Source organism: Platichthys flesus, chromosome 1 (genome assembly GCF_949316205.1).
Source record: "Platichthys flesus chromosome 1, fPlaFle2.1, whole genome shotgun sequence".
NCBI classification, from domain to species: Eukaryota; Metazoa; Chordata; class Actinopteri; order Pleuronectiformes; family Pleuronectidae; genus Platichthys; species Platichthys flesus.
The window spans coordinates 19,237,208-19,263,265 of record NC_084945.1 but is presented as its reverse complement, the minus strand read 5'-3'; the positions used below and the strand labels follow the sequence as shown (position 1 = coordinate 19,263,265).

The 26,058-nt window shown below is 40.4% G+C and overlaps 1 protein-coding gene across 2 annotated transcripts in view; it reads right to left on the bottom strand.

Annotated features, from left to right (window-relative positions):
- The window catches only part of LOC133953957 (FERM domain-containing protein 5-like), a 64,865-nt gene that overhangs the window by 12,501 nt on the left and 26,306 nt on the right, over positions 1–26,058 (bottom strand). Inside the window, exons 2-6 of one of the 2 annotated variants that reach the window (XM_062388157.1) lie at positions 9,123–9,227; positions 7,952–7,994; positions 7,734–7,812; positions 3,065–3,162; positions 826–949 (exon numbers count right to left, since the gene is read on the bottom strand). In XM_062388157.1, the coding sequence (XP_062244141.1) occupies positions 826–949; positions 3,065–3,162; positions 7,734–7,812; positions 7,952–7,994; positions 9,123–9,227 (449 nt within the window). The remainder of the gene's footprint in view (positions 1–825; positions 950–3,064; positions 3,163–7,733; positions 7,813–7,951; positions 7,995–9,122; positions 9,228–26,058) is intronic. The other variant, XM_062388165.1, reaches the window with a different exon arrangement.

The following is a 26,058-nucleotide window of genomic DNA, read 5'->3' as shown; positions in this document are numbered from 1 at the left end:
TACTGGATGACCCTCTCCTGAGCCACAGACTGTGAAGTTATCAAACAGAAGTAAAAGTCTTGTCAATTTTTCACCTCACCGCTTCTGAAATCTGATTCCTGCCAGCTGAGAGGTTTGACTTAGCTCACACTCTTTAAACACATTTATTTTACCGGTGGCGATCACCGCCCGAGGCAAGGTCCCTCCAAAACTGAGGGCAAACACTTGCAGTCTTCGATCTGCAGTCAAAACGTTCTTTGCACCGATGCCACTGTTGAATTATTGACCAAACACCGTAGTGTACAGGAGGCTGAGGACCAGATCCAGACATGTGTAGCAGCTTGTGTCTGTCCTAAAGCTGCACTCTGAGAGGCACGCAGAGTGTGAAGGAAATCCTTAGAGTGTAGCACACACACACACACACACACACACACACACACACACACACACGCAAACACTCACACATCACATCACCACAGGTGTTAACACTGCCCATTAAGTAGCTCTCCTTTTCTTCAAATATTTTCTTGCCTAGTAGATTTGAGTTGTCATCCTTTGGTTTGTCAAAGTCCCAAAAAATGTATTAGATTTCCAGACTGCTTATAATCTGTTACTTAAAGCTGATATTAGCAGATTAATAAAAATATTTTGATTTTTTTTTCTTTGTCGCTTTATGATTGACTCTGATGATCATGTAAAATTTGTGATACTCCAGTGTTACATCAATAACGAGTGTTGACCTCTCATGGGTTATTTCTTAAAAAACCCTGTAAGAGCACATGTAGCAGCTATGGCGCCTGCTCTCTCAAGGAGGACACACAGGGAAATGGACAGGTGTCACCTTACATCAGCTCAGTCTTGTGGATCTCAGCAATCCGCCGCTCCAGCTTTTCTGAGTGCTTGGGGAAGAACTGGAACTTGGAGCTGTAGCCCTCTGGGTGTTTCCCCGGGTCATGGTCCCCAATTTCGGCTGGAACGCAGAAAAAAAAAGGAGACACAACAAAGAAAAGAAAAAAAGAAAAAAAGGATTTTCTGTAAGAACTTTTTGTTACTGAAATCTTGGAAATGCATTGTGGCCAAACCGTTATCTTACATTTTATTTTTGTCCAACACGGTGAGCAATATCTTTTTTCATAATACATGGACCGGCTGCTGGGTTGGTGAGTTTTGTGCTCTGCTCTGGGCATTAACATCACAAAATGTCTACAGTGGAAACATGCAGCGAGGCACAGTTTACGTATTGTCTTGAGCAAGGTTTGAAGAAGTTATAACAAGACGTGAAAGCATTGTTCCATCTGCAATAAAATTACGTGATATATTCTTTTCTGCCAAGAGCAAATGGCGACGGTTGGCACATGGCTCACTTACTGACTAAAAGGTTGTCCCATATATAAAGTAAAAATTTGACATAAAAATGTTTGCTATAAAAAACACAATATTAGTTGATTTATTTCTTTGTTTTTCATCACTCTGCCAGGGACATGTTTCTATTTCTATTTCTATATGGTCGTTCTGAGAAAATATCACAGTACACAAGTACACAATATAAAAGGCACACACCAAGAAATCAAGGTTTTGAATGCACCTTATAACATAAATGTGCACAGTGAATAGGCCGAAGCCGAATCAGAGAAACTCCAACCACCAGGTCTCAATCTAACAAAGATCCTCTTTAAATAAAAAATGCCAGCTGACTGTGGTTTATTGTGCGATATATATTTAGTCATTTGAATACAGCATCTTTTAACAACATAGACAAATACACAAAAAATGTGTGTGGACCATTAAGTTTTATAGAAGGAATTATTTTGCCAATATTTATCCACGTCTCCACTCACTAGTTGACGTGTAATACCTCCTGCCAGTGTTCTTTGCAGTGCTGATTGCAGATGTTGGAGAAAACACACAGAGGGTTGTGGCTCCTTCTCTGCTCTGTAGAGAGAACTGTACCAACCCAGGCAATCAAAACTAGGTTTTTTTGGAGCAAGTAGATGTAATGCTTTCCCAGGGGATGACATGTTAAACAGTGTCAAAAAGTGTTTATATAAGCCTGAAACACCTGGTGAAGACTGGCTTTATAGAAAAGCCAGCCTTTATAGATGAGGTTTTTACCAGATGAATAGATAACATGTAACAGTTAAAATTGTGAAATGTGCCTTTAACATACTGTGTCGCCTATGAGAGGAGCAACTACATTTGCGTTTTCCATAAATAGCAAGGAAAGGCTGAACTGTATTTAAATAAATGTGCTTAAAATAAGTGTTGTAGAAGGTCCAGCACCTCTGTGGACAAGATTGAGGTTTATTTGCCGAACAAATAAGCCAATATCAGCCAGTGTCCCTCAGTATATCGATGTTCTGTATGGTGGGTTAAGGACACACAAAGAAATATGTAAATGCTTGGATTGTTAGAGAAGGAAAAGGCTGACAGGAGCTGCTTGGCAGGTGAACTGCTCCTTCTCGCCTCTCAGCATGTTGATGAGCCAAAATGACAAAAGAAGCCAAGATGTTAAACGTCTGTGCAGAACTGACAGACTCTCCGTTGAATTTGAATAATAACTGACAATATGTTTTTTTTGTGCTGTGAAGGGTTATTAAAATTAGTAATTAGTCAATTCATGTTAAACACAACATATTCTCAAGGTATAAATCAAACACAAGCAAAGCACCTTCAACATGCTGTGCTTGCACAATACCCCCACACACACACACTCTTGTTTGTTAACAAGACAGGGTTGTATGGAAATCATATAGAGTCTACAGAAGGTCATAAACATGAATATTACATACAATTACAGGAAATATAGTTTGAGATGATGATTGAGAAGCACAAGTAGAAAGAACAATGAACAACTAACACTGAGATTTAAAATAGCTTATTTTAGATAAAAGCAATTCTCAATGAGAAATAACATTTAACATTTAGTTGAAATGCATCAGTCAGAGTGAGCCTCTGCAACACGTGTGTTTCTAGTCAAGGTAAAAACAAGCTGTCTTGTGTGAGGACATGTTTGTGCCTTTTGGGGAATTGCTTGTAAATGCAGTGTAGCTGAAATCACTTTTCTTAAATGATCACATTGTCGTACCTTGTAATATGTGGGCAGCCAGCAGAGCAGCATCTGACGTCTTGCACAGCAGGCGACCGTGGTACAGATCCCTCTTAACCTGCAGGAAGACGAGATATCTGTGGAGCGGGACACAAATAAACTAATTGGGGTCATTATTTAGTTAGGATCAACATATTGACAGCTGGACATTAACAACTTAATAGGAGACTGTGAGAAGAAATATCTTCACATAGTAACTTTGGACTTGTGGTTCAAACAAGACAAGCCCACGTACAATCTCCCTAGAACCAGTGTTAGACAGAAAAACATTTTGAGCTGATGGCAGTCTTTAAGAAGTCAAGGAATTGTGAATTATTTACTATTTAAGTAAATATTAATTTAATGGTCATCCAACCAATACATGGTAATAACAGGCTGAAAAACATATGACCTTGTCGGCAAGATATGGGTCTTAAAAACTAAAAAACTAAAAAATCGATCATGATATAGCTAATGATGAAGGAGCCTTTGTGTTTACCAGCCTACTTTGGATGTATGATATTATATATATAAAATAAATGTAGGCTAGCAACAACTACTAACTTTCACAATCCATTTACAATCCAATCATAATTACAATTGAGATAATATAATGAATGTATGATTATCAATTTGGAAGTTATCTTCTGGACCATTGGACACAGGACATTTTAGCTGCCTTGAGACAGAACTTGACCTAAAGCTTCAGAGAACTGACGGTGATATAAAATATGATTGCTGGTTCGCAATGAAGTCCACTGGGGCAGCTCGGCTGGTCTCGTCCCTCACAACCACAAATTACTTTGTGTGTCATTTTCCCACACAGCAATTTGTCCCCAAGCCGCAAAGCTATAAATAGTAAAGCAGCACTAAGCAATACTAAACATCAAATAACAGTTAGTACCTGGTGATATTACGTGATGTCTGTAGATTTTAAATATCAGATAAGTTAATTTGAGTTTATTTTAATGCAGATGTCAGTGGGTTTAATTTATCATTCACAAAGTAAGCAGATCCCAAGATAATAAGAGTAATGGCAAATGAGAAAATTTTACTTCATCTGGTTCATTGCAGATATACCAGGTAAGATGAACGCAAAGTTTTTAAACTTCACCTATATGACACTTGCTGTTGTATTTTTGTACGACTTTGACCAGATTCAAAGTTCCCTATGAGGAAACACCTTGTGATTATTTCTCCCCGTTGTCAGGCCTGTTTTATAAACCAGACTGTTACTGTCTCTTTACAGTTTAGGTTGATATAGTGACAGGTACACTTGACCTCAGCTGGGAAAAAAACACTCCATCTTTCTCATCAAACAAATCTTTGATATGGTAGTTTGCTCCTGTTGTTTTCCTCCTTCCACCATGTTTCGGTCCTGCAGGAACCTGGAACCTGATATTTATGATTTGTGAGAGATGCAAGAGGAGCTGTGATTTCACCTGGAGAGGCTTAGGACTGTGAACGTTGATGTCCCGGTGAGTTCATGATGGTAGCTCATGATGCTAATTACATTAGCTACTACAGCACGCAGGGATTATATAATGTGGCTGGTACACATGAGCACTTCACTCATGAACATGTGATAATTGAGTTGTGTTGAGCCGCTAAAACCATTTAGCTTGAAGGCTAGCTAGGTGCTGCACGTGTTGCAAAGGCTCATGAAAGATGTTTATACGGCTCTGCAGAGCTGCTGCGTTATTTCCCTGTACAACTGTATGTATATAAAATGTGCATTCACTTTGAAACGTCAATGTTGACTGTATGGACCTTGAAGTACACTGTGAGCATGACATTTACATTGAGGTTGAGTTACAAAAAAAGAAGAGGACATTTATGTATGGATTTTAATGAGTAACCGTCTTTTTTATTGAAGAGGTCTACAGCTGGAGCTTGAGTCGACATCAGTCTACATTCTCATCTGTTCATTGACTGAAGACTGGGCAGTAGTACTTTTTGAGTACGCTCATTTTATTATCCTTTTTAACGCATGTTTTATTTTCTTGGCTTATTTTAACTTTAAAAGTTTCCTGAGATCTCAGGGTTTTTGGTTTGTGATCCACAAATTACTTGGCCAGTAGAAGGTTAGGATTTTCCATCATTCTATATACTCGTAGTGACTTGGAAACTGATTTTGTGCGTTTTCAGGGGTGGATGTTTAATGTCTACTTAAGCAGACAGAAGAGAAGATTAGAGAACAATACTCCCTGGTTCCAGATCAGATACTCTGCACTATCTCAAAGGGAAAGCTGAGTGGGGTTACATGTGCAAATGAATAAATATTGCCAATCTCATTTTTCATGTCTCCACACTGGAGGCTCTAGGTTTTCTGGTTGTCTAAAGATCTTCTGGAGGGAATCAAAAAAAAAAAAAAAAAAAAGCCATTTGACTGTGTTCCACCTCAGAGAATCATTTCAAATATGTCAAAAAATGTTCACAGTGTGTGACATATTAAATGATTAGATTTGAGTGGTCATTGTTCAAGGTCACAGTGGCCTCACAAAATATGTTTCTGGCCTCCTTAACATGATATCTCAAGTCTGCCAGAGGGAATCTCTACAAATTTTGACCAGTTTTCACTTCAGACTCAAATATTAACTGATTAGATTTCAGTAGTCAGAGGTCATGGTGAACTCAGGTAAGTCTGGCAAAAAAGGAATTTAGGCTGAAACTGTACTGGTTGGTGGAGGCATCCAACCACATTAGATTTCTCTAAAACAAGCATTAAATAGAATCGTTAAAGCAAAATAAAAATTAATTTAATGTTGCTACCTGCCCATTTACTATATTTGTTTGTCTGTGAAAGCCTTCAGTCTGAACAGATTGCGGGGGATGGAGGAGCGCTCCCTTGCCGGAGCTCAGCTCAGTCAAAGATTTCATTGCATGGCAACCAGTGGAGGGATGTGATTTTGAGGGATCTTTGTGAGCGCTCGGTATTTGGCACACTCCTCACAGCAGTTTGTTCAGCTGTCAAGGATGCCACACACAATATAATAGTGGTGAGGTGCCAGATGACACTGCAACTTATAAAAAAAAAACTTAGAGTCAAATCCCTCTGCACACAGGCTCACTATGGAGCTCTGGATGCTGTTATGAAATTGAACTTGTGGTCTTTATTTTGTAACTGTATTGAAACCAGCCTATCTTAAGAGTTCAGACAAAAACACTGGGATTCTGATCCCTTTTATAAGATGGCTACTTTCACTCAAAGCAAGTTGAAGGGGGAAAATTACTTTTATTTAGTCATACAACTATTCATCTGCTGCTGTAATTTTTCAATTATGTAAAATCTGGATGCAGAGACATGAAGTCCCATCAGCAAATTTTAAGATACCTTTTACGACAAAGAAGATAATAAAGAAGAAGAAGAAATACAGGTATCCTAAAGCTAGCTATGCTCAATGTCAGCATTTTTAGAATGCAATTGCAATTTCCCGAAAAGTAGTGATATATTTGGTTGTAACCCCTATTTGAGTGTAAGAAGTTTATTAAATGAAATTCTATGTTGACTTTTCGTTTTAATAACGGCGGTCATTCTAAAATTCAGCCCCGCACTTTACATGTTTGTCTACACCCTTCACTTTCTCTGTCAGTCAGTGTCAGAAGTCCAGTAGAACCAGATTTGTCTTGCTGCACAAAACTGAACTTCAACTGTGTCTCTTCTTTTTACTGAGATCGGCTCCAAATGAAAATACTGGAAGATGACAATGTAATTCTCCGTTGCGATTTATTTTGTCTTCTTTCCTATCTGTCCTGTTTTGTCATTTTTCTAATCCCATTTCAGTGTAATCACACATTTTTGTGACCCCCTTGCTGAAATGGCTCAGGCACTAAACTGCTGTTAAGTGATTGCTTCAGACTATTTTCTAGTTCAGGCCTCAGCTTGTTCCAGTCCTGTGCTCCTCCCCATCAAACATCACTGCTGCACGGGATGTTTGATGCCACATCAAAGAAAAACCAACAGGTAGCGGCTCTAAATAAATAGAACTGGATTTCTAAGGATGTTCTCTGTGGCAGTGTTTGTAAAAATATTTACTATCTGTGTCATTTTACTTACTCAGCCCTTTTTTAATATAGTGGCACCACAAATTTACATAATACAATTTTCAGACACAATTTAGCATCTCAAAACAAATGGCCGAATCGTGATGTATGCATAAATATTCAAGAGACCTTTAGGTTCCATTAAATTGACTTTGCCTCGCAAAACCTCTCTTTAATTGCCCGTTGACCTTTTGGCTGTCGATAAAAACTCTATTTGTCCGTCTGGATTCTTTGTTGAGTTGCAGTTTCCTTGTCCACTATTTTAGCCACACTTACCAAATTTGTAAATGCATGTGTGCAGATGTTGAATGAAGAATGTTTGTCTCTGAGAAGGGAGAGACAGTGGTTACCTCTGTGTATAGGTTTACACCCACTTTCGTCCTCCATTCAGATTAAATAGCTGTGGTCCTGAAAACCAATTGCAAATTGACAAACCTTCATTCAAACACTGCTATGCTACTTTCCTTTTTTTTTTTTTTTTTACTTAAATGATGCAAAAAATCCATTAGTTAGAAAACTTATTGAAAGAAACAAATTGACCCTTGCAAGCTTTCCCAGACTCAAGTATATCTTCCATCTCTAACTTCAGCTTTCCCACCTGCTCTGAGCCATCTTGAAATCTTACCTGGTGATTTCCTCTCTCAGGGCAGCAGGGTCGGGGGGGTAAAACTTGACACGCAAACACATAGTGAATGGAGGCTGGGCTGCAGAAGAAAGACAAGAATTTTCAAGTATGTTCTAAAGTTGTTTTGTTATAATTCTAAAGTTTAAATCGTTATGTTAAATAGCTTTCTTGCTCCTTCTTGGCACACAACAATCTGGCATGTTATATTAGATACTTACATTTCATTTGTTTGGCAATTGACTTTGTAAACTCCAACCAGTGCTGAAAGAGACAGAAAAAGAAGATCTGCATTTTGGACTTTAGCTGCTAAACTGGAGGTACTGATTGCTCAGCACCTCAGCATGACGACTTGTACTCTGTAGCTGGAGGGCACAGCACAATGACTCCCATCTCTCGGCCCTCTGTTCATTCAGACTCCCACCGACTCAGAGAAGAGATGTTTTGAAGGGGCCCTGTTTTCTGTCAGAACGACGACTATCACATGTCGACAACTGGCCCTGATCATTGAGATGATGACACGCTGACAATAATGAGGCACCGCCCCCCACAATGACGCTACACTACCTACATCTCTCAGCTGGCTGATATCTTTCCTTTGAAATATGGAGGAACATTTAAGGTGATACATTTTTAATCTCTAAACCTATATTCACTGTTCAAAAGTGCATGATAATATAAATACATGGTGTCCACGCAAATTCACCCAGGCCTGTGTAAATTCTGATGATGGATATTCACATCAATTAAAGGGGATGGTTTCTCACCAGTTTGCATAATGAACCTGCTGACTCACCAGCCTCTCCTGAATATTTATGTAGCGAGTGAAAAAAAGTCATTAGGCCATTTAGAACTGACATTTATATCTATCAGCCTTTAATAAGGGTTTCTGTCACTGTCCCTGAGATCTAATTGATAATCTGCTGTACCTGGTGATCTGCAGGACCTGTCTATGTGGTAATGACTAACTGGGACCTGCTTTATTAATGTGGACTCTCATGCTTTCATCAGCCACACAGGATTTACCAAGCCCCTCGTCAAAGCTATGGCTATATGATCGCCATATGAATTTGGTCTCTATAATGATTGGTTGTGTTTATTACTTTCCTGTGAGCATCACAGACACCGGCTGGTTTTCTTTTTTTATGGACTTTAATTATTGATGGCCATTGTGGAGAGGATTTCAACAAATACGATAAAAAGAGTTTCAGAAACTAATTTCCAAGGCTATCTTTCATTCAAGGGGACAAATGGCAATTTTGTACTCATGAATTACCAAAGAGTAAAAAGTGAAGGTCCTGTGAAAAAACTAAACTTCACAGGAACTTCACCGCCACGTTATGTGACTCACGGAAATTTTAATTGGGTTTATTTAAAAAAAATAATAGTTACCCTCTGCTTGTCTGGGTCAACATATCGAATGCCAAAGTAGTCTTTCTCGAGCAGGTTGAGATGATGGCAAATCAGGTCAAACAGGTACTGTCCCTTGGCATCCCGCTGGAAGAGACAGAATAAGAGAAAATTCAAAAAAAAGTAAATACTGCTGATAAAAACAACGCAGGAAATAGAAAACACAGGACTCCACAGGACTTCATTCTAATATTTGCATATTCACAGACACAGTTATTTAACCCCCTTGCAAATCAATGGTGCATAATATATGTGAAGGCTCCACTCAAGAGTCCAGGTATACAGGAGCAACCACCATCACACATTAGGAAAATAAAGATAAGATTTTCTAAAAAGATTTAATCTGTACTCATCAGGAAGTCCAGTCCTTTTGCAGCCTCTGAGGAGTCCAAACGTCCACCAGAAACTGTTTTGAATATTTCACCACTCTCAAGGGAGGTATAGAAGGACTATCAAATATTCATATCGAGGCAGCAGCCATCTGTGGAAGCTCTGAGACATTTATGCTGCAGGAAAAGACCTGAGAGAAGCAGTGAGACAAGGTAAAGGGAAAGAACATGCAGGCCGGGGACAGGAAGCCACTGTCATACCGTGGACTACAAAAATCGGACTATGTTTTCTTCCAAGCAAAGAAACTGAAAATACAACGATCTTTTCATGGTTAAACAATCTCTTAACTGGTCGCAGTATGGGGGAGACTAAATAGTTTGTCTGATTATTCTTTCAAAAAATGTCATGCTATGACAGTAGATGAGGAGAAAACAGGCCTGTTATCTTGGAACTAACAGTTCAACTCGACATGAGCTGTTTCCTCCATGAAGCTGCATCTACCCCAAAAGACTCATTAGACTCTTTAAATGGAGTCGTGATTCAGATTGAACTGCAAGAATAAGGTGCAACACAACGAGGCTGCCACTAATACACAACAAAACGTGAACCAGTAATTGGAGTTTGGCAGCGCAGTCAGCAACATTTTACAGTTAATAAAGACACTGCCATTTATTAACATAGTTGTAGTCCCCCAAAGGCTTGTTGTCTGAGGAGGAACACACCAAAACTGCAGAACACACCTCAGATTGAAAAGCAGTAACTGTAGAAGCGGGTTAAAAAGCAGGTTGCTATGATGAATAAGAGGAAAGCTGCATCTGCAGAAGGAGGAAAGTGGTCTCTGTGCTAAGTTTAAGTTGTGTTGTACGAGCAGAGTGGCTCAAGCCAAAGCATGTACCGATTCCTGGTGGCTGGCTGCTCGTCTTCCACTAGCACCCACCCTTGCCTAAAGGAAGATGAACCTTCAAAGTGGTAGATCATGCAGACTATCACCACCTCCTGGTAGAAATCCAAATGTGATGCCAAGCTGAGGATATTATCTACTGTGATTGTTTGTGTTCGTAAACAGGATTACGCAAAGACTACTAAACAGATTATTAAAAAAACTTCCTCGAGGGATGTGATCGGTCAGGAAAGAGTCCATTAAATGTTGGTACCGATCCGAGTCAGGAAGCAGATTCAGTAAATGTTGTTAAAAATTTTAGTTAATTTCTCAGAGAACAATTTGTGCATCTTGTTTAGGGGATAAATATTTATCAGAATAGGCAATTTGGTTCAGATCCAAATTATAATCATAAGAGGACTGTTGGTCCTCTTATGATGGTGGCATTATGCATGAGGATCTGTTTCTACTCTTTAACTCACTCACTACAAAACATATCTGCTGAATATTGTTCCTGTCTGAATATGTTCTTGTGCTGCTTGTTTGACATAACAACTCTGCTGAAGAGTGTAGCATTATCCAGACAGTTTGTCCTTATAACAGGACAGGCTAGCTGCAGATAACAGCTGTAATGAGGCTCGAGATTTGTTCTCTTCATCTCTGCAACCACACGTCCCTGCAAACAAGGCTAGATTGTCTGGTCCAAACGGTCTTGTTAGTCAGTTTCTCTTGTAAAGTGCCTCATTATGCATCATCTTTTCTTGACAGTCACTATGATGCTGATCAGTGATCATCACACATCATAATAATAATGTGTTTTTCCTTCACCCTGACTGTGACCTGACAAGCACACAGCTGGAAGGGACCGCCCTGAAGGACAAGATTGTCTCTGTTATTTTCTTTTATCACAAAAAATGTATTGCAGTCATGAGAATTACTTTTTGGATTCATGAATCATCTCAAGGGCTGTATATGGGGTTCTTGATCCCTGTTTTATGTCTGGAGAGGATCTCTTTGTTTAGTGTTTTATCACCAAGGAGATTTGTGCATGCCAGCATAGTGAGTGCCTGCACATCCAGTGGAAAGTTTTCTGTATCATCTGTACTATAGATAGAGGATTCAGCTTTTCCCTCCCCAGTGGTAAAGGACACAATAAAATATCCTACTCTGCCCTTTTAGAAGAGACACTGCATTCAAGCAAGTGACACAAAACTGCACAGTCAGAGAAAATCAAACGCAGATATATGAGAACGGAAGGGGGAACAGAGAGGAGAAAGACTAAACCAAAAGAAGAGAGGGAACGAATAGAGAGAAAGGGGAGAGATACAAATGAGGCCAGGTGACACTGATCTGTCCTTGTACAGCACATCACAGCTCAGCAATCAAAAAGAGAACAAGAGAAAACCTGAAATGAGGGATCAGTCCATGTATGAACCTGTTCAGATGCATTAATGATTTCATGTCGTCATGTCATGATAACTCATTCTGAACCCAGGTAGCAACATATTCTGTTGCTCCTTGTGACATCATTTCATTGAATCTATACAGCACACATTGTTAACCAAAATGTAACTGAAATCAAATCAAATCTTTGCAGATTTAGAAATATAATGGTCGAATATGAGTCTGATGATGAACCTGGGAAAGAAGTGTAAGAATAAGTATAACCTAAAAGTTATAAATTATATTACATTAAAATCACAGAAACAGCATGTATTTATAAGTTAAGTGAGGGGATGGGATTCATTAAGAACAAATGTCTGTTCCTGGTGTTTTTTAATGAAATATTTGCCAAAGAAATGTACTCAAAGCAACTCAACCAAAGCCCAACCCCCCAAAAATCTATCAGCTCCAGTTCTGTCAAGCAGTGCACCAATGGCCAGACTATTCCATGGCTGCTGACCCTCCATCGCCTCTGTCAGTGTGTCTGTATGTCACTGTCACCACACACACCAGGACACATCAGTAAATGCCTGCTGAGCATCCCCGCAGCAAAAATAGGAACAAACGCATCCATGTTCACGCACACAGACACACAGACACACACACACACACACACACACACACACACACACACATACACAGAGGTTTAATCCCTCTTGCTTGTCTGTGGTACACCTGTGTAACCTCTAGATCCCAAACATGTTCAGAGCCTGTACCTCCCACTCACTCCATCTGCTGTGCACTGTAGTGTAAACTACAGAAAGGCCCCCAAAAAACCTTCCTAATTAATCACGTTGTGCTCCAGCCTCCTATGTGTGCGTCATTATGTTTGTATATGAAATGGTGAAATGTGTGTGTGTGTTTCTGTGTGTATGAGAGAGCTAATAACAACAACAACAACAGAAAGACAGGGCAATTTATCATAGAGCAATTTTTCAGCAAATAACTGAAAAAGGATCAAACGCATTAAAAGAAAACACCAATGAACTAGATTGGGACTCAGTGGAGTGCATTCCTCTGCAACAGCCCCTTAAATTCAAGCAAGCTGCCCCAAATCTGCACCGCTCATAAATATCAGTCCCCTTAACATGCCTGATTTGTTTCATCAAGATCCATGAATTATTCACTGAGAAAATGGTGAAAATGTTTAAAAAAGACCAGTTTTACAATGTTAAAGAAAGTGAAAAAGAAATGTGCACCCCCCCCCCCAAATCTGGATCTACACCAATATTGAATAAGTTCTTCCTTGACCCGAACCACATCCTTCCAGTTTTGTGGACATTTGCCCGGTAGCTTTTGTGTAATCCAGCTAACTAACAGACAAACAACAAGCAAATGCCAATAAAAAAAACATTACTTTCTTGGTGGAGGTAGAATTAAAGAAAGGATGAAATGCCTTAAAAGAAGCAAGCTCTCACCAGCTGCAGTGCTTTTTAAAAGAGCAGCTCAGTTTAATCATACCAAGTTTCTACAGTGGGTTTATCAGCTGTTACAACAGAAATCAAACCGTGTGACTCAATAAAGAACTTGGAAGTCTTCTATTGTGCATCACAATGAGAGCAGGCAGTCCTGTTGTTGCAGGTTATTTACCTGACTCTGCACTATGAAGCAGTGTGTCGTTATGGGATCGATACGCTAACTTTGCCCTGCAGTGCTCATTGTCTGGCACGACTATTCAGGGACGGAATAAAGCGGCACAGTTTCTCTTGCACATATGGGCAGCTGGACAAACACTTGTAATGTATATGTGCTGTTGTGTTGCATAATGATGAGACACTGAATTTCCGAGGGCTGACCGGGGCTCCCCTGGGACACAGAGGCAGGCTCTGAGGCAGAAACATTATTGATCTGGAGTTAAGCGTTCTTCAACATCCTTATGAGACTTTACTTAGAGCCAAGCTGCAATACACTGCTGGCTGCCCCGAGGTAACTCTATATGTGTGCAGTTAAAACTCTTTTTTATTGTTTTTGAGTGGATAAACTGAAGTTCTATTATGTGGTTTGTGGTCATGCGATTTCAGAGAGGGAATTGCTTCTCTCACAGTTATCTCTCCCTCAGGTTTTATCGCTGCGGAGGAAATAATTAGATCCATGCTATCTTTGGATTAAAAACCCTTTGTTGGAAAAACACCAGGAAATAAGGAAATACAAGAGCCTAGAATTTAGATAAATGATCACACACTTAGGTATGTATACATTAGGCTTTGGAGTGTGATACATTTTTGTTTTATACTCAACGTAAGGACTGTACACTGACCATTGTGTATCATGAACACATTCTTAATGAGGTATCCCATTGTGCTTATGACTATTCCCACGCCTTTATCTTAATAATACACCATACAAAACTAAAAGTGTCTCTCGCATTAGCCTACATTTTTTTATCATAAACTTTTAAATTATGAAAACAAATCTAAGGCTCAAAGTTTTCATGGGGCTCTTCAGGACTGTAATAAGGCCACAGTAATTGGGCTTTAAAAGAGATTTATGGAGCTGAGTTGTAATCAGTAATGCTATGTCACATATCAAAGTAAACAAAGTGTGGCTTGCAAATTGCCTACTGTCATCTCCTCACACTATTGTGTTGAAAATTGGAAATAAATGAAGTTAATAATAATAATAATAGCTTGAATTTATATAGCGGCTTTCAAGAGACCCAAGGACGCTTTCTATGTGTCCATGGGGACATATGTAAAGCTAGTTGTAGTCTCACCCAGTTGCCCAAACAACTTCTCAGAGTAATTTATCTAATTAGAGCGCCACACTTTTCTGAGGTTGTAACATCTCTCACTAAAAATAAGATAATATAATCTTTAGGCTACATCAACAAGATAAATTGATATATATTGTGATAAACATATCTGCAGTATGAGTTTGCCCAGCTATGAGCAAAACCACCTGCATTGTAACCACCAACAAACAGCACTGTCCCCACAAACACTTTGTACAATTCCATATTATGGCACTGTGCATGCTGGAAGCCTTGTATAATAAGTATAATAAAATAAAGAAGCTGGGCCATGATTACCATGTCAACCTCCATTCACTTCACAGAGAAGTCATTAAGGTTAGATGTTGGATTCATATATCTTCCCTGATCAGGACAAATGGATGGCCTGGAGGCCCTGTCCTCTACATATTGTGTAGCCTGACGTTGTCAGACTCACAATTATAGTCAGAATGTGAGTCTGAGACCGCTCCATTGGGCTGTGATTATGGGGCGTGTTTCAACTGACCAGGAAGTAAAATTCCTCTTCGCTCGATTGGATAGACCTACAACCAATCAGAGCAACGTAGTATGTGACGTATGCTAAGCAACGCATTGTGAGTTATTTACTAACGCCGGGTTCACGGGTTAGTAAATAACCCGGTGTGACCGGCACAAAGCCGTGCAGCGATCTACTCGATCAACGGGTGATATTATTAGCGCTGCCCGGCGGTTCAGCGTCGCTTCAGTGTCCGGTGTGAACAGCCAAGCACCGGGGCGATGGGGATAAGTGTGTTGCTTTGGCGTCGCCTCCACGTTCTCAGTTCCTCTTTCAAAATGAATGCGCTGTCAATGTCTTCTAAAACAGACTCAATGGCAGCATCTACACATCTCAGCTCGCCAGCGGCAGGCATGTTTGTTGAAAACAAATTCAACCCAAGGGCACTTTGATGACGTGGTTGATTACGTTACCGTTGATAATCTGTCAATCATCGTATAAAGCCCGCCCTGACAATCTGATTGGCCCGGTCGGGGCATAATTTTTTCCCAATGGAGCGACTCCAGACCGAACTGCCCAACCAAAAATGTTGTGGGGGCGGGGCTAAGTTCGTCTGGCATCCAGGCTACATATTGTGTGCTAGAGTGTATGAGTTTGCGTGCACCTTTGATCATAACTGAACTCAGGAGACAAAATAATCTATAGTAACAACTCATTGATATGGATTTATTAGAAGTAGATCAGGCTATAGCATCAACCTTAATCAGTTATTGCAGCATGATTTGATGTCACAGAAGTAAAATATTGAGTGTTTTAAAAGAGTAGGTTGAGTATACTCCTTTAATCAGCTTTCCCTGAAAGTATAAGAGAGTAAAGTGTCATTGTTAGTCCAGCTGAAGAGGAAGAATCTATTCTTTTGTGGAACAAGTAGATCAACTCTGTACTTGCAAGGACACTGGAGGAATCAAAGAATTACAACCAGTCAACACATACTTGTGTAGTGTTTCAGGGTCACAGGAATGTTTGCAGCTGTGTGCGAAGCAACTAGAATAACAATCAGCTCCTCGTTGTCAATTACCTGGAAAAGTGGGGGTTGGTAAGAAGTTGCTGAAGGTGTTAAGTGAACTTGAAATGGATTCTTGTGGTGGAGAGTAAGCGTCTAAGAAAAAGCTCTCCGTAAACATGTCAATTTATGATCTAATGTTTAGGGAAGCATAAGAGTTTCTGGGCACATTCCATCAAAGGAGGGTTGAAGAACTCAGACACCAGTATCTTTGTATTTTAAGTTGCAAGAAGCTAGTTGAGGTGGTTCAGGCATCAATGGGTACAAGCCCCTGTTTTGGAAGTTTTAAGGTAACTGCCAGTTGTATTAGCTGTTAGGTTTCAACCACCTGTTCATCAAATACTGATGTTTCTTGTTAGTCTTCTGTGATTTGTTAATGATAAGAGTAATACAAGTTTGGAGCAGCTGTGATATTAGCCGCAGTGAGATATCGCAAATGAGATTAGTGCAGACCTGTCAGTGGGAGAGGAATGTATTAAACAAGCAGAGGCCTCTAAGTGCTTTGTGGAGGCATGCGCAGCGTTTCATCACAGCAACAATAAAAGTGATAAACGGAGAGCTGGAAATAACCCAGACTGGGGCCAAATGATCACCGGGGTCCTTAGCGAAGCGTCAGCAGTGGCACGCCGCTCTCAGCGTGCCCAGGCCTTGCGTCATATTAATTATTGAGACAGGTTCCATATCAGCTTGGGAAATACCACATCAATAAATGATGGTGTAATTTTGAGCTAGAGGATGGAAATTGCAACAACTGAGCAAATGGACCTGAAAGGTAACTGCTTCTATAGCAGCTCCTGCGAACGTTGGTGCTTAACAGGGATTTTGTTTGTGTTACATTACCGTGCAGGTCTGAGCTCCTGGGTGGCAGGGGATTAAGTCGAGGAATAGTTATTTGATGTTTTTAACAACACCCGCTCCTCGGGGGCTCAACCACAGGGTGGATAGTTGGTATATCTCAGTCCTCCAATGCTTTGATCTTTAACCTGATCCTCACTGTTGTTTAAGTTCTTGCCTTTGATAGTGCCAGCAGGAAATTGTATCACATGGTTACTTTCCATATTCCGGAAAGCAGACGTACATGTATAGGTGAAAGACTGTAGTGGATGCTCCCGTCAGTCGGCAGCTGATAGTTTAAGAAGATTTATACTCAACATGGGTTTCCTCTGCTCCAAGAGGAAGTAATTAATATGTTTTATAACAACACTGCCTGCGGATTTGAGGAGTAGTTTTTCATGGTACATAAATATTCACGTGCATTTATGTGTTTTATGTAGTTCACAAAATGTCACAAATGCACACGTGAATTTATGTGGCGTATGACTTGTAATAAAGAGTAGGAACCAAAACAGGGCAATAGTGCAATCCAGCACATTAGTAAATAAACCTGAGTAACGTGGTGATGTGTACAATTATATTCATACACGATTACTTATGTAAGTAAAGTAATTAGCAGAATATGAACAGTGAAGGGGTCAGCACTGTTGCCTCTCAGCGAGAAGGTTCCGGTGTGATCCCAGTTCAGGCTCATGTTATCATTGTGTCTGCATTGGTTTTCTTTGGTTACTCAGGTTTCCTCCCACAGTTCAAAGAAATGCAGAATTTTGGTAATTGGGGCTTGGCTCCAGTTTGGTTCCCGAGGTGGAATCAGGCGGAAAGACCTAACCTGGCTCTCTCAAAGGTTCAAAAATAAATCTACCAATACTTGTAAACTCCAGTGATGAGTCAGTTTATAACTTTCCTACAGCATTGCATTATTAAAGACAGAATCTCCTTCAGAATAAAGTACTCAAAAAACCAAAACTTTGCAATGATTTGACAACAGGCTTTCACCAGACAAGACATTTATATTCTGTGAATTGCACCTGTTCCCCTTCTTTCTTATGTGCTTTCACATGCTCCTACAAACCCCTCAGCTGCTGCAAGGAAAGACAGCGATCCTCTTAAAACGATGTTCACTATCAGCAGGCTTCCCTCTTATTGCTCTTGAAGTGGCCATGTGGGACTCACTGACTCTTGGACCAGTTTCACAATTGCTGCGAACTTGGGTAAATCCTGTCTAAAGCCTCCTGAGGGCTCCATAACAGGATACCAACCTGGGGAAGCCGGCCAAAGAGCAGGAAACCTGTGGGAGTTATAGGGGAAACTATACTCTTAGAACCCTAAGCTTTAATGACTGTAGAGGGGTATTTTTATAGGTAGAAGAGAAGCGAGGGGAGGGGTTAATGCATTGGACAGAGGAAAGAAGAAGTAAAGAGAAGCACAAGAACACAAAAGTAAAAGCGTCACGAAGCGTCTTATTGTCCCAGGTGAGCAAATTCTTAGGCTTTTGTCCAGGAAAAGGGCAGCGATGTGCATATACATGAAATGAAGACATGTCCTCTCGGTCCTACCCATACGCCTCCAGCTCGAGGGACTCAGCAGTGCACTTACTCAAGAAACTTAAATCTTTACATCTAAGTCAGGAAATTTGCAATTTGCATCCAATTTTCCTCTGGGTTTGTTTTCAAAAGTATTGAAGAATTGAAGGATCGCAGAGAAAAACATACACCACTTATTTGTAAAAGTTTCGTATTCCTAATGATGTTTATGACGATGATAACCTAAACCTTGAAAAATAACGTGGGTCATGTTTTGTGTTCTGGTTTCTGTAACAGATGCGCTCTCACTTGTAATGGAGAGAGCTGACTTTGTTATTTAGTAGAGCATGGCTGGTATGACATTAACAGATACGCCAAGGACAGAAGACACATAATCAATAACACTGGCACCCCTGGGCATATGATGCCATGTCCTTCAGCAGAGAGAGTAGGCTACAGATTCCCTGGAAACACCTTGGTATCTGTGAGGGTTCTGTCTTGTTTTTTTTTCTTATTATTTTCACACGTTAACTATTCATACAATTTTAGCTACCAGACCAATATGATGTATTCTGTAGACTGTATATAAAGATGTTTAGAGAAATGCAGCTATAATATTTCTGATATGGGTGTCGCCATGTTATCCTCTGGCATCATTTGGAGTCTACATAGTAGTAAGAGTGATGTTGAACCACAGTATAGAGGTCCCGCCAATACACACTCAACCAAAAGCGAGTTATTCTCAGCTATCAATAATGAACTTTCACCCAATAAACATGAATACTTGAACATACATGTGATAAGGACTACCTGAGATGTTTGAAACAATCTTTGGGAAAAATGTACTTTTACTCTCTAGTGTGCTCCATGCCTCATCCACTAACATGGAGGATCTGAATCAATCTTCAAATTTTCCTTCTTGCGATTATATAACTTGCGGTCAAAGGCCATTTACTAACTTGTAATAACTCATTCATCAGTCAGGATCCAATATAAGGGTCGGGTTCCCTTGCAAATATTTCATGTGCATATAAACAATTGACCGCCAGTGACGTTATTTCCACTTCAAAGCAGCACAGAAGACATGTCAGGCCTCCAGGTATAGCTAGCGCATTATCTGTCTCGCATTAAAATATCACTGTCATTCTGAGCAGGGCCTTTTAAGAAATGAGGGGACACTGTAAATTGGATTCCCTAAACTGTGCCAAAATCTGGAACATTGCTCCTGATCACAAGAGACTCTCCGCAAATAGAAATGTAATGACCTCCACACTTTCATTTCTTTATAGATTTATTAGGTTTTCTGCATGAGACTCAGTTAAGTCCTGAAGCTCACTTGAACATATCTGCAAGTAATAACCATTAAACCTCTGATCCCTGTTGTCTCCATTTGTTGTTTCAGTTTTATAACTAGATCAAGAAGCTAAATTAGATTCTTCCTGTATTGTCGTCCTGCTGTATCTTGGAGACAACAATACAATAACCTGTTTTGTCATTGTATTAGTCTCTGCTTCACTTGGTGCAGCTTAAGCATCACTGAAAACAAAGTAAAGCGTTGCTGGTAAACTCAGACATCTGACAGGCTTGTGAACAGCTTGTTGTTCAATGGACTATAGGCACCATAGAGCCATCTCACTACATCACCGTATATGTCTCTGATTTCCAAAAATTTCCAACCAGCAACATTATCATCATGTCTTCAAGCATCCAGCTTGAAGACCATAGCTATCAAAATGAGTGGACTACAGCATCTCCTTTCAAGTGTTTGTCCTGGCTTTGTAAACATATCTCTTATCCTGCTGCAGCCATCTCTCTCTGTTTATGATCCTCCAACACATGCATATGTGAAGCTTCCTCTAGTTTGGTCTGCTCTTCAGCTGATGACCACAAAACAAGGTGACAGTTTTTCTCCTCCATGTAGATGCTGCTTCGCTTTGGCATCAATTTAAAATATTCAGACTACACACGGCACAATTTTTCTTTTTAAAAGGGTGGTCACAGTGTTTTGGTCGGTCTCAATGGTCATTGATAATTCCCCCCCCCCCCCCCCCCCCAGTCCCTGACATAAGCAGTTTGTGTTTCTAGAGCAGCGTTAGTTGGTGCCACAGTCGAACCATTTCTTCTAGCTCAGAGCCAGTTCTTTGCCCAATGAAACCAAAAGATATCATTCAAGATACTGCATGTTTCCAAACTGAAAACAAAACACTGTCAAATTTAACCCTCCACTTTGGCTATTGTTTTTTATAACTTCATCTATAGCTGTGGTATCATCCCTATTGCAGAAGTAGGACCAACTCATTTACTATGCCATAGTGAACATGATTTATTCACTGTGTATATATTTGCACAAGACCGACACATCTGAAGAAAGTATAGGCAAATAAAGAATTAAAAAGAGACCTCCATGCAGGTCTTCCCCCCTGTCTAAATTCTAGAGCCATTTAAAAAACAACCCTATGGTGGCAGTGGCTTCTTTGTTCTATGTTCATGCAAAGTGCAAGTAATAAGTGGGAGGTAACTGCAGTAAATGCCCAGAGGTCACTTTACCCGACAATTACTCAGCTTCCTGGGCCTTATAATGGTCGTACATTAAAGAAATTAACTCAAGGAGCCCTGCTAATACATAGATGTTATTACTTGGCTGAGCAACCATTTGGCTTGCTGTGAAAAGGTAAGCGATATGACTCAATGCATGAGATTGTGGTCGAATTAGTGAATGTAAAACCCAATTACACACCATTTTAAAGATTTGCATAAAAATGTAACGTGGCATGTAGAACACAATGGAAGATTTCACATGACCTAAAGATACATCTCTAGATTTGTTACAAATTCAAATATCTCTCTCTTGAAACTCTTGGCTGTTAGCAGCATTGAAGGTCAGGACTGTAAGTTTAGAGCTCTGACACCACAGACAGTGGGTCGTTCTGTAGAAAGTGCTAACAGGCAATACTGCTGCCCTGACCGAGCAGTGAGCAGGTCAAATGTGTTACTGATCGCAGCCCATGATGGGAGGAGGCGCCCCGCATATGCTGCACTTGCACCCAGTAAAGGATTCAGGAGAGCGAGGTGGGGATTCAGAGTTCACACACTCGGGCAGTTGGATCCAGCTATATCTTAAAGCTCTGCTCACACATGCACATGGTGCGGCATTATCATATTTCATCATAGCACCAGATGGTGCACACACATAGACGGACATAACCCTCAGACAATGTAGTGGCCATGTATTCTCCAAACACAAAGGTTTTTCATTATTTCCTCAGACTCCACAGAATGCACCACCAATGCATCAAAGTTGGATGAATTGGGTTATCTCCTTTGGGGACAATGTGACCATCAATGCGCTGTCATAACACTCAGGAAGCTGCCAGAAGGATTTGGTGAATGAGAAAACTGAGCCAGAGCAGCAGTAAAACAGCTTCCCTCTTCTACCGATCTGTTGATAAAGGAAGCTGGTCTAAAGGCAAACAGGAAACCTGAGAAAACCTGAGAATAAATTGAATATGATTGCAAGAGTCTTGACCTTGTTCTTCTAGCTAAAAAGACTGACAGGGCGTGTGGGTGTGGTAGTCCTGTTGTTGGGAATAATATCTGTTTACACAGTAACATTATGGAGACCAGCTCCCTCGAGGGCACAAAAATATCCAGATTTCATAGATTATTAAACGTCAAGGTGGGGATATCATTCAGGTTAGGTTAATGTGAGGCAAGTATTTGTTATGTTCAAGTCATTAGTAAATTAATGTAACTGAATGTTCTCATGAAATGAAGACATAACTGTATGTGTGTGTTTATTGTTTGCCTCAATTTTTATTTCCGAAACTCTCAGTAGCTTATTTCACATTTTGTTTTTCTTTCTTCCCGTCATCTATTACTGTAAAATTTAAACTTTTTAAGGATCCATTTCACATTCCAACCACCAAAAGTATTGATTATGAATGAATAATTTATAGATTGATGTTTACACTGTCATATTTTCAATTCAATCACAATCATGTTTCACAAGAAGATTTTAAATGATCTAAAACTAAATTCCTGCTGAGAGCTGGGCAGTTTTAATGCACAGGCGAGTGCGAGAGTGAAAGAAAAAAACATTCGGCTGTGGTTGGTACATACAGAACTCCTGAGTGGCAGGATGAAGGACATTCGCAGTATGACCAACTACACAGTACTTTCAAAACCAAAGTGACAGGATAGTTCAGAGCTGCACACTCCGAGGTCGAGACGACTGTAAATCATCCAGCACCAGTAGCTTTGTGAAACAGGAAGAAGTGATGACGGCTTTTACTCACAGGTAGGTCTTCAATAGTTATGTCCCATTTGTAATAGTGTAACCCTTTAAAAGTGTTACAAATGTCCCATATAAGTATCCCAGACTCAGAAATCCCAGAAACAGATGGTGTTTGTCAGCAGTTATTTTACACAGTGAGGTGTGAATGCCTTTTACTTTAAATGGATCGATTGTTTCTAATATATGATAACTTCAAATGCCACTATTCTTAAAAACATTCTAATCTGCTGCTTTTCCATTTTCAATTTTTTTCCCTATACTAACCAATTGTACACACAATACTACAATGTTATGCTTTCCAGTGTTTTATCCCTGTGGGCATGCATGGCCCTCTCTGCTGTATTCATCTCATCCATATAACCACAGCATATGAACAATGATTGACTGCCCACACAGGACCTTTAACACAGCATATACGCACAAACATAAAAAACACAGTGTATCGCACAGTGTGAGATCCTGAACCTTATAGAGTTGTGTTCTGAAATAAGTCAGTGGACCACAATAGAGAATAACAAGCTCATACTTTCATAAATCATCCATGGAAACTCTTTGCTCGGCCTATATGTACACCAACTCCCTCGGCTCTGTCATTCACTCGCACGGCTTTTCCTACCATAGCTATGCTGATGACACCCAACTAATCCTGTCTTTTCCCCGATCAGAAACACAGGTAGCAGCACGAATCACTGCCTGTCTGACCGACATCTCTCAGTGGATGTCTCAACACCACCTGAAGATTAACCTTGACAAGACTGAACTACTTTTCCTTCCAGGGAAAGACTCTCCCATCCACGACCTGACTATTAACTTTGACAACTCTGTGTTAACCCCCACTCAGACGGCTAGGAACCTGGGCGTAACACTCGACAGCCAACTCTCCCTTACTGCCAACATTTCTGCAACAACACAGTCCTGTGGATTCATGCTGTACAACATCAGGAGAATACGCCCCCTTCTCACTCAGAAGGCGGTGCAGGTTCTGGTCCAGGCTTTGGTCATCTCACGTCTAGATTACTGTAACTCGCTCCTGGCAGGTCTACCTGCTATTGCCATCCGACCTTTGCAGCTCATCCAGAATGCAGCAGCTCGACTGTTTTTTAACCAACCTAAATTCACTCACACTACTCCTCTCCTCCGCTCCCTTCACTGGTTACCAGTGGCTGCTCGCATCCGTTTCAAAACACTAGTACTTGCGTACCATGCTGTGAACGGATCCGGTCCAGTCTACATCCAGGACATGGTCAAACGTTACACCCCACCCCGTTCACTCCGCTCTGCTTCGGCCAATCAGCTCGTTGCTAGCTGATAAGATAAATGATTATTGGCACAGTTTCAAAGACCAGCGCAAGGTGGTAGGTCCCATGCCAATCGCAATATCCACAGATTGGTTTGGTGAGGGGAATGAAAGTGGATTTCAGTTCAGACAAAGAAGCTCATGCAAAACATTGATGCTTGTAAGACTTACAATATGTGCTCAAATATAAATCATCACCATTATGGTATAGTCCACCATAATGGTATATTTTTAAGTAATTATTAAAAGAATAGAAATAGTAAAAAACTAAACTATTGCTGAGTTGCTTTTGAAGATATGTGTAACAACTCTTCAACAGCTGACAGAGGATTAAGTTGACAGCAATGAGAAGCATGGTGTCGCTACAACTGCAAAGTGTGCACAAGAAAAGTAGTCCTCTTGTCTCTTAAAGGGATCGTTCAGCGAAAATTTTTATTTCAGTCTATCTACTCAGCACTATGCCGGTGGAGGGCTGAGTGAGTGTTTGAGTCCACAAAACACATTTTGAGTGTCAGGGGTAAATAGTGTTGCAGCCAAATCCAAAGCAATTGAAGTAACTGGTCCCCAATTCTTCAAACCCAAACACATAAAATGTCTCCATGCTGCTCCTGTGGTTTCATCCAAGTGTTGAGGTCATTCATGCTATGTTTTTAGTCTAAATGTCTTCTGATATCCTCCTCGAAGCCATGTTTGCACGCACACACTGGAAACACAGTACACACACTGCACAAAAGCTCTGTCCTAATGGCAGGCGTAGGGTGAGCGTTAGCATCGCTACTTCAGGTTCAGTCTTTCAGAGTTAAATGAAACCGTTTCGAGTCGAATTTGAATGTCGGGGCTTCCGGACTCTGGATGACACCAAAGGACCAGTATAGAGGCATGTTGTTGTTTTTTATGTTTGAAGAAGGAGTCCCCAGTAACTTCAATTGTATTGGATTTGTCTGCAACACTGTCACTGAGACTCCAAAAGGGTTTCGTGGACTCTTCACCCACCCCACCATCGGAACAATGGTGAGTAGATAATGAATGAATTTCTATTTCTCTGTGAACTATCCCTTAAATAACTCACACCGGAACTGATCCGATAAATAGAGGATATATAAGGAGACTTTGCTTTAAATTTGAAACAAATTGCCATGAGGTCAAGAACATGAAAGCCCCCACCAAGCAGGTTTTTCTTCAGTCTGCTCCACCTGCAGCAGGACAGTGCTTTGAGGGTTTAACCTTCCCAACAACGTTTTTTTAAATTATCCACTGGCCCATTTAAGATGGAAAATGTACTCTTCCCTCTGATTATTGTAGCGGTTTTGTCCCTCCAAGTATCTTAAGGCCCTTGTCTGCTTAACGTTTTGAAACGCTCATACAGTTGATGAAAGGAAGGGGAGTGCAGAAATGTCAGTGAGACTTCAGGGATTTTTCTCATGATCAAAGTGATGGAAAGCCAGCTCATACACACAGAGAGCAGGCTCGGTGCATAAAGATTACTGAAGATAAGCAGAATTATTTTACTGCTTTTCCCAGACTAGAAGAAAACTGACATTTCATTGTATTTTATTTGCATTACACACCCAGCTGTCTTTTATATAACACCTTGTACAATTACATCCTGCAGTACAGGCTTATATAGAACCTATGACATCAGAGTATTTGTAGACACAGATGAACAGCACATCAGCCTTCACTGGCTCAAATTGACTGCAAAGCTCATTCAGTTACTAGTGCAATCTAGAATTTGCACTAGTATCCTGAGATGAGCTCAGTCGTCTTTCATGGCCGCTCTCACCCTCCTCCAGCTCTGTCAGATTGTATCTCCAGTGTCAGTGTCCAGAGTTACTGCAAACCAGCTCATAACTGCATGAAGGTCTATTCACATCACGTCAATATATTCAGCCTGCTGGATTCCATCAGCACAAGAGCCTCTGACAAGCACACACACACTCGAAAATGAGCACAAATAACCATTACAATGTCACTTAACCTTTTTACATTAAATTGAAAAGCTAAACTGAAGAGCAATGTAATATAAAAAAAGGTTTCAGGGTATGGAA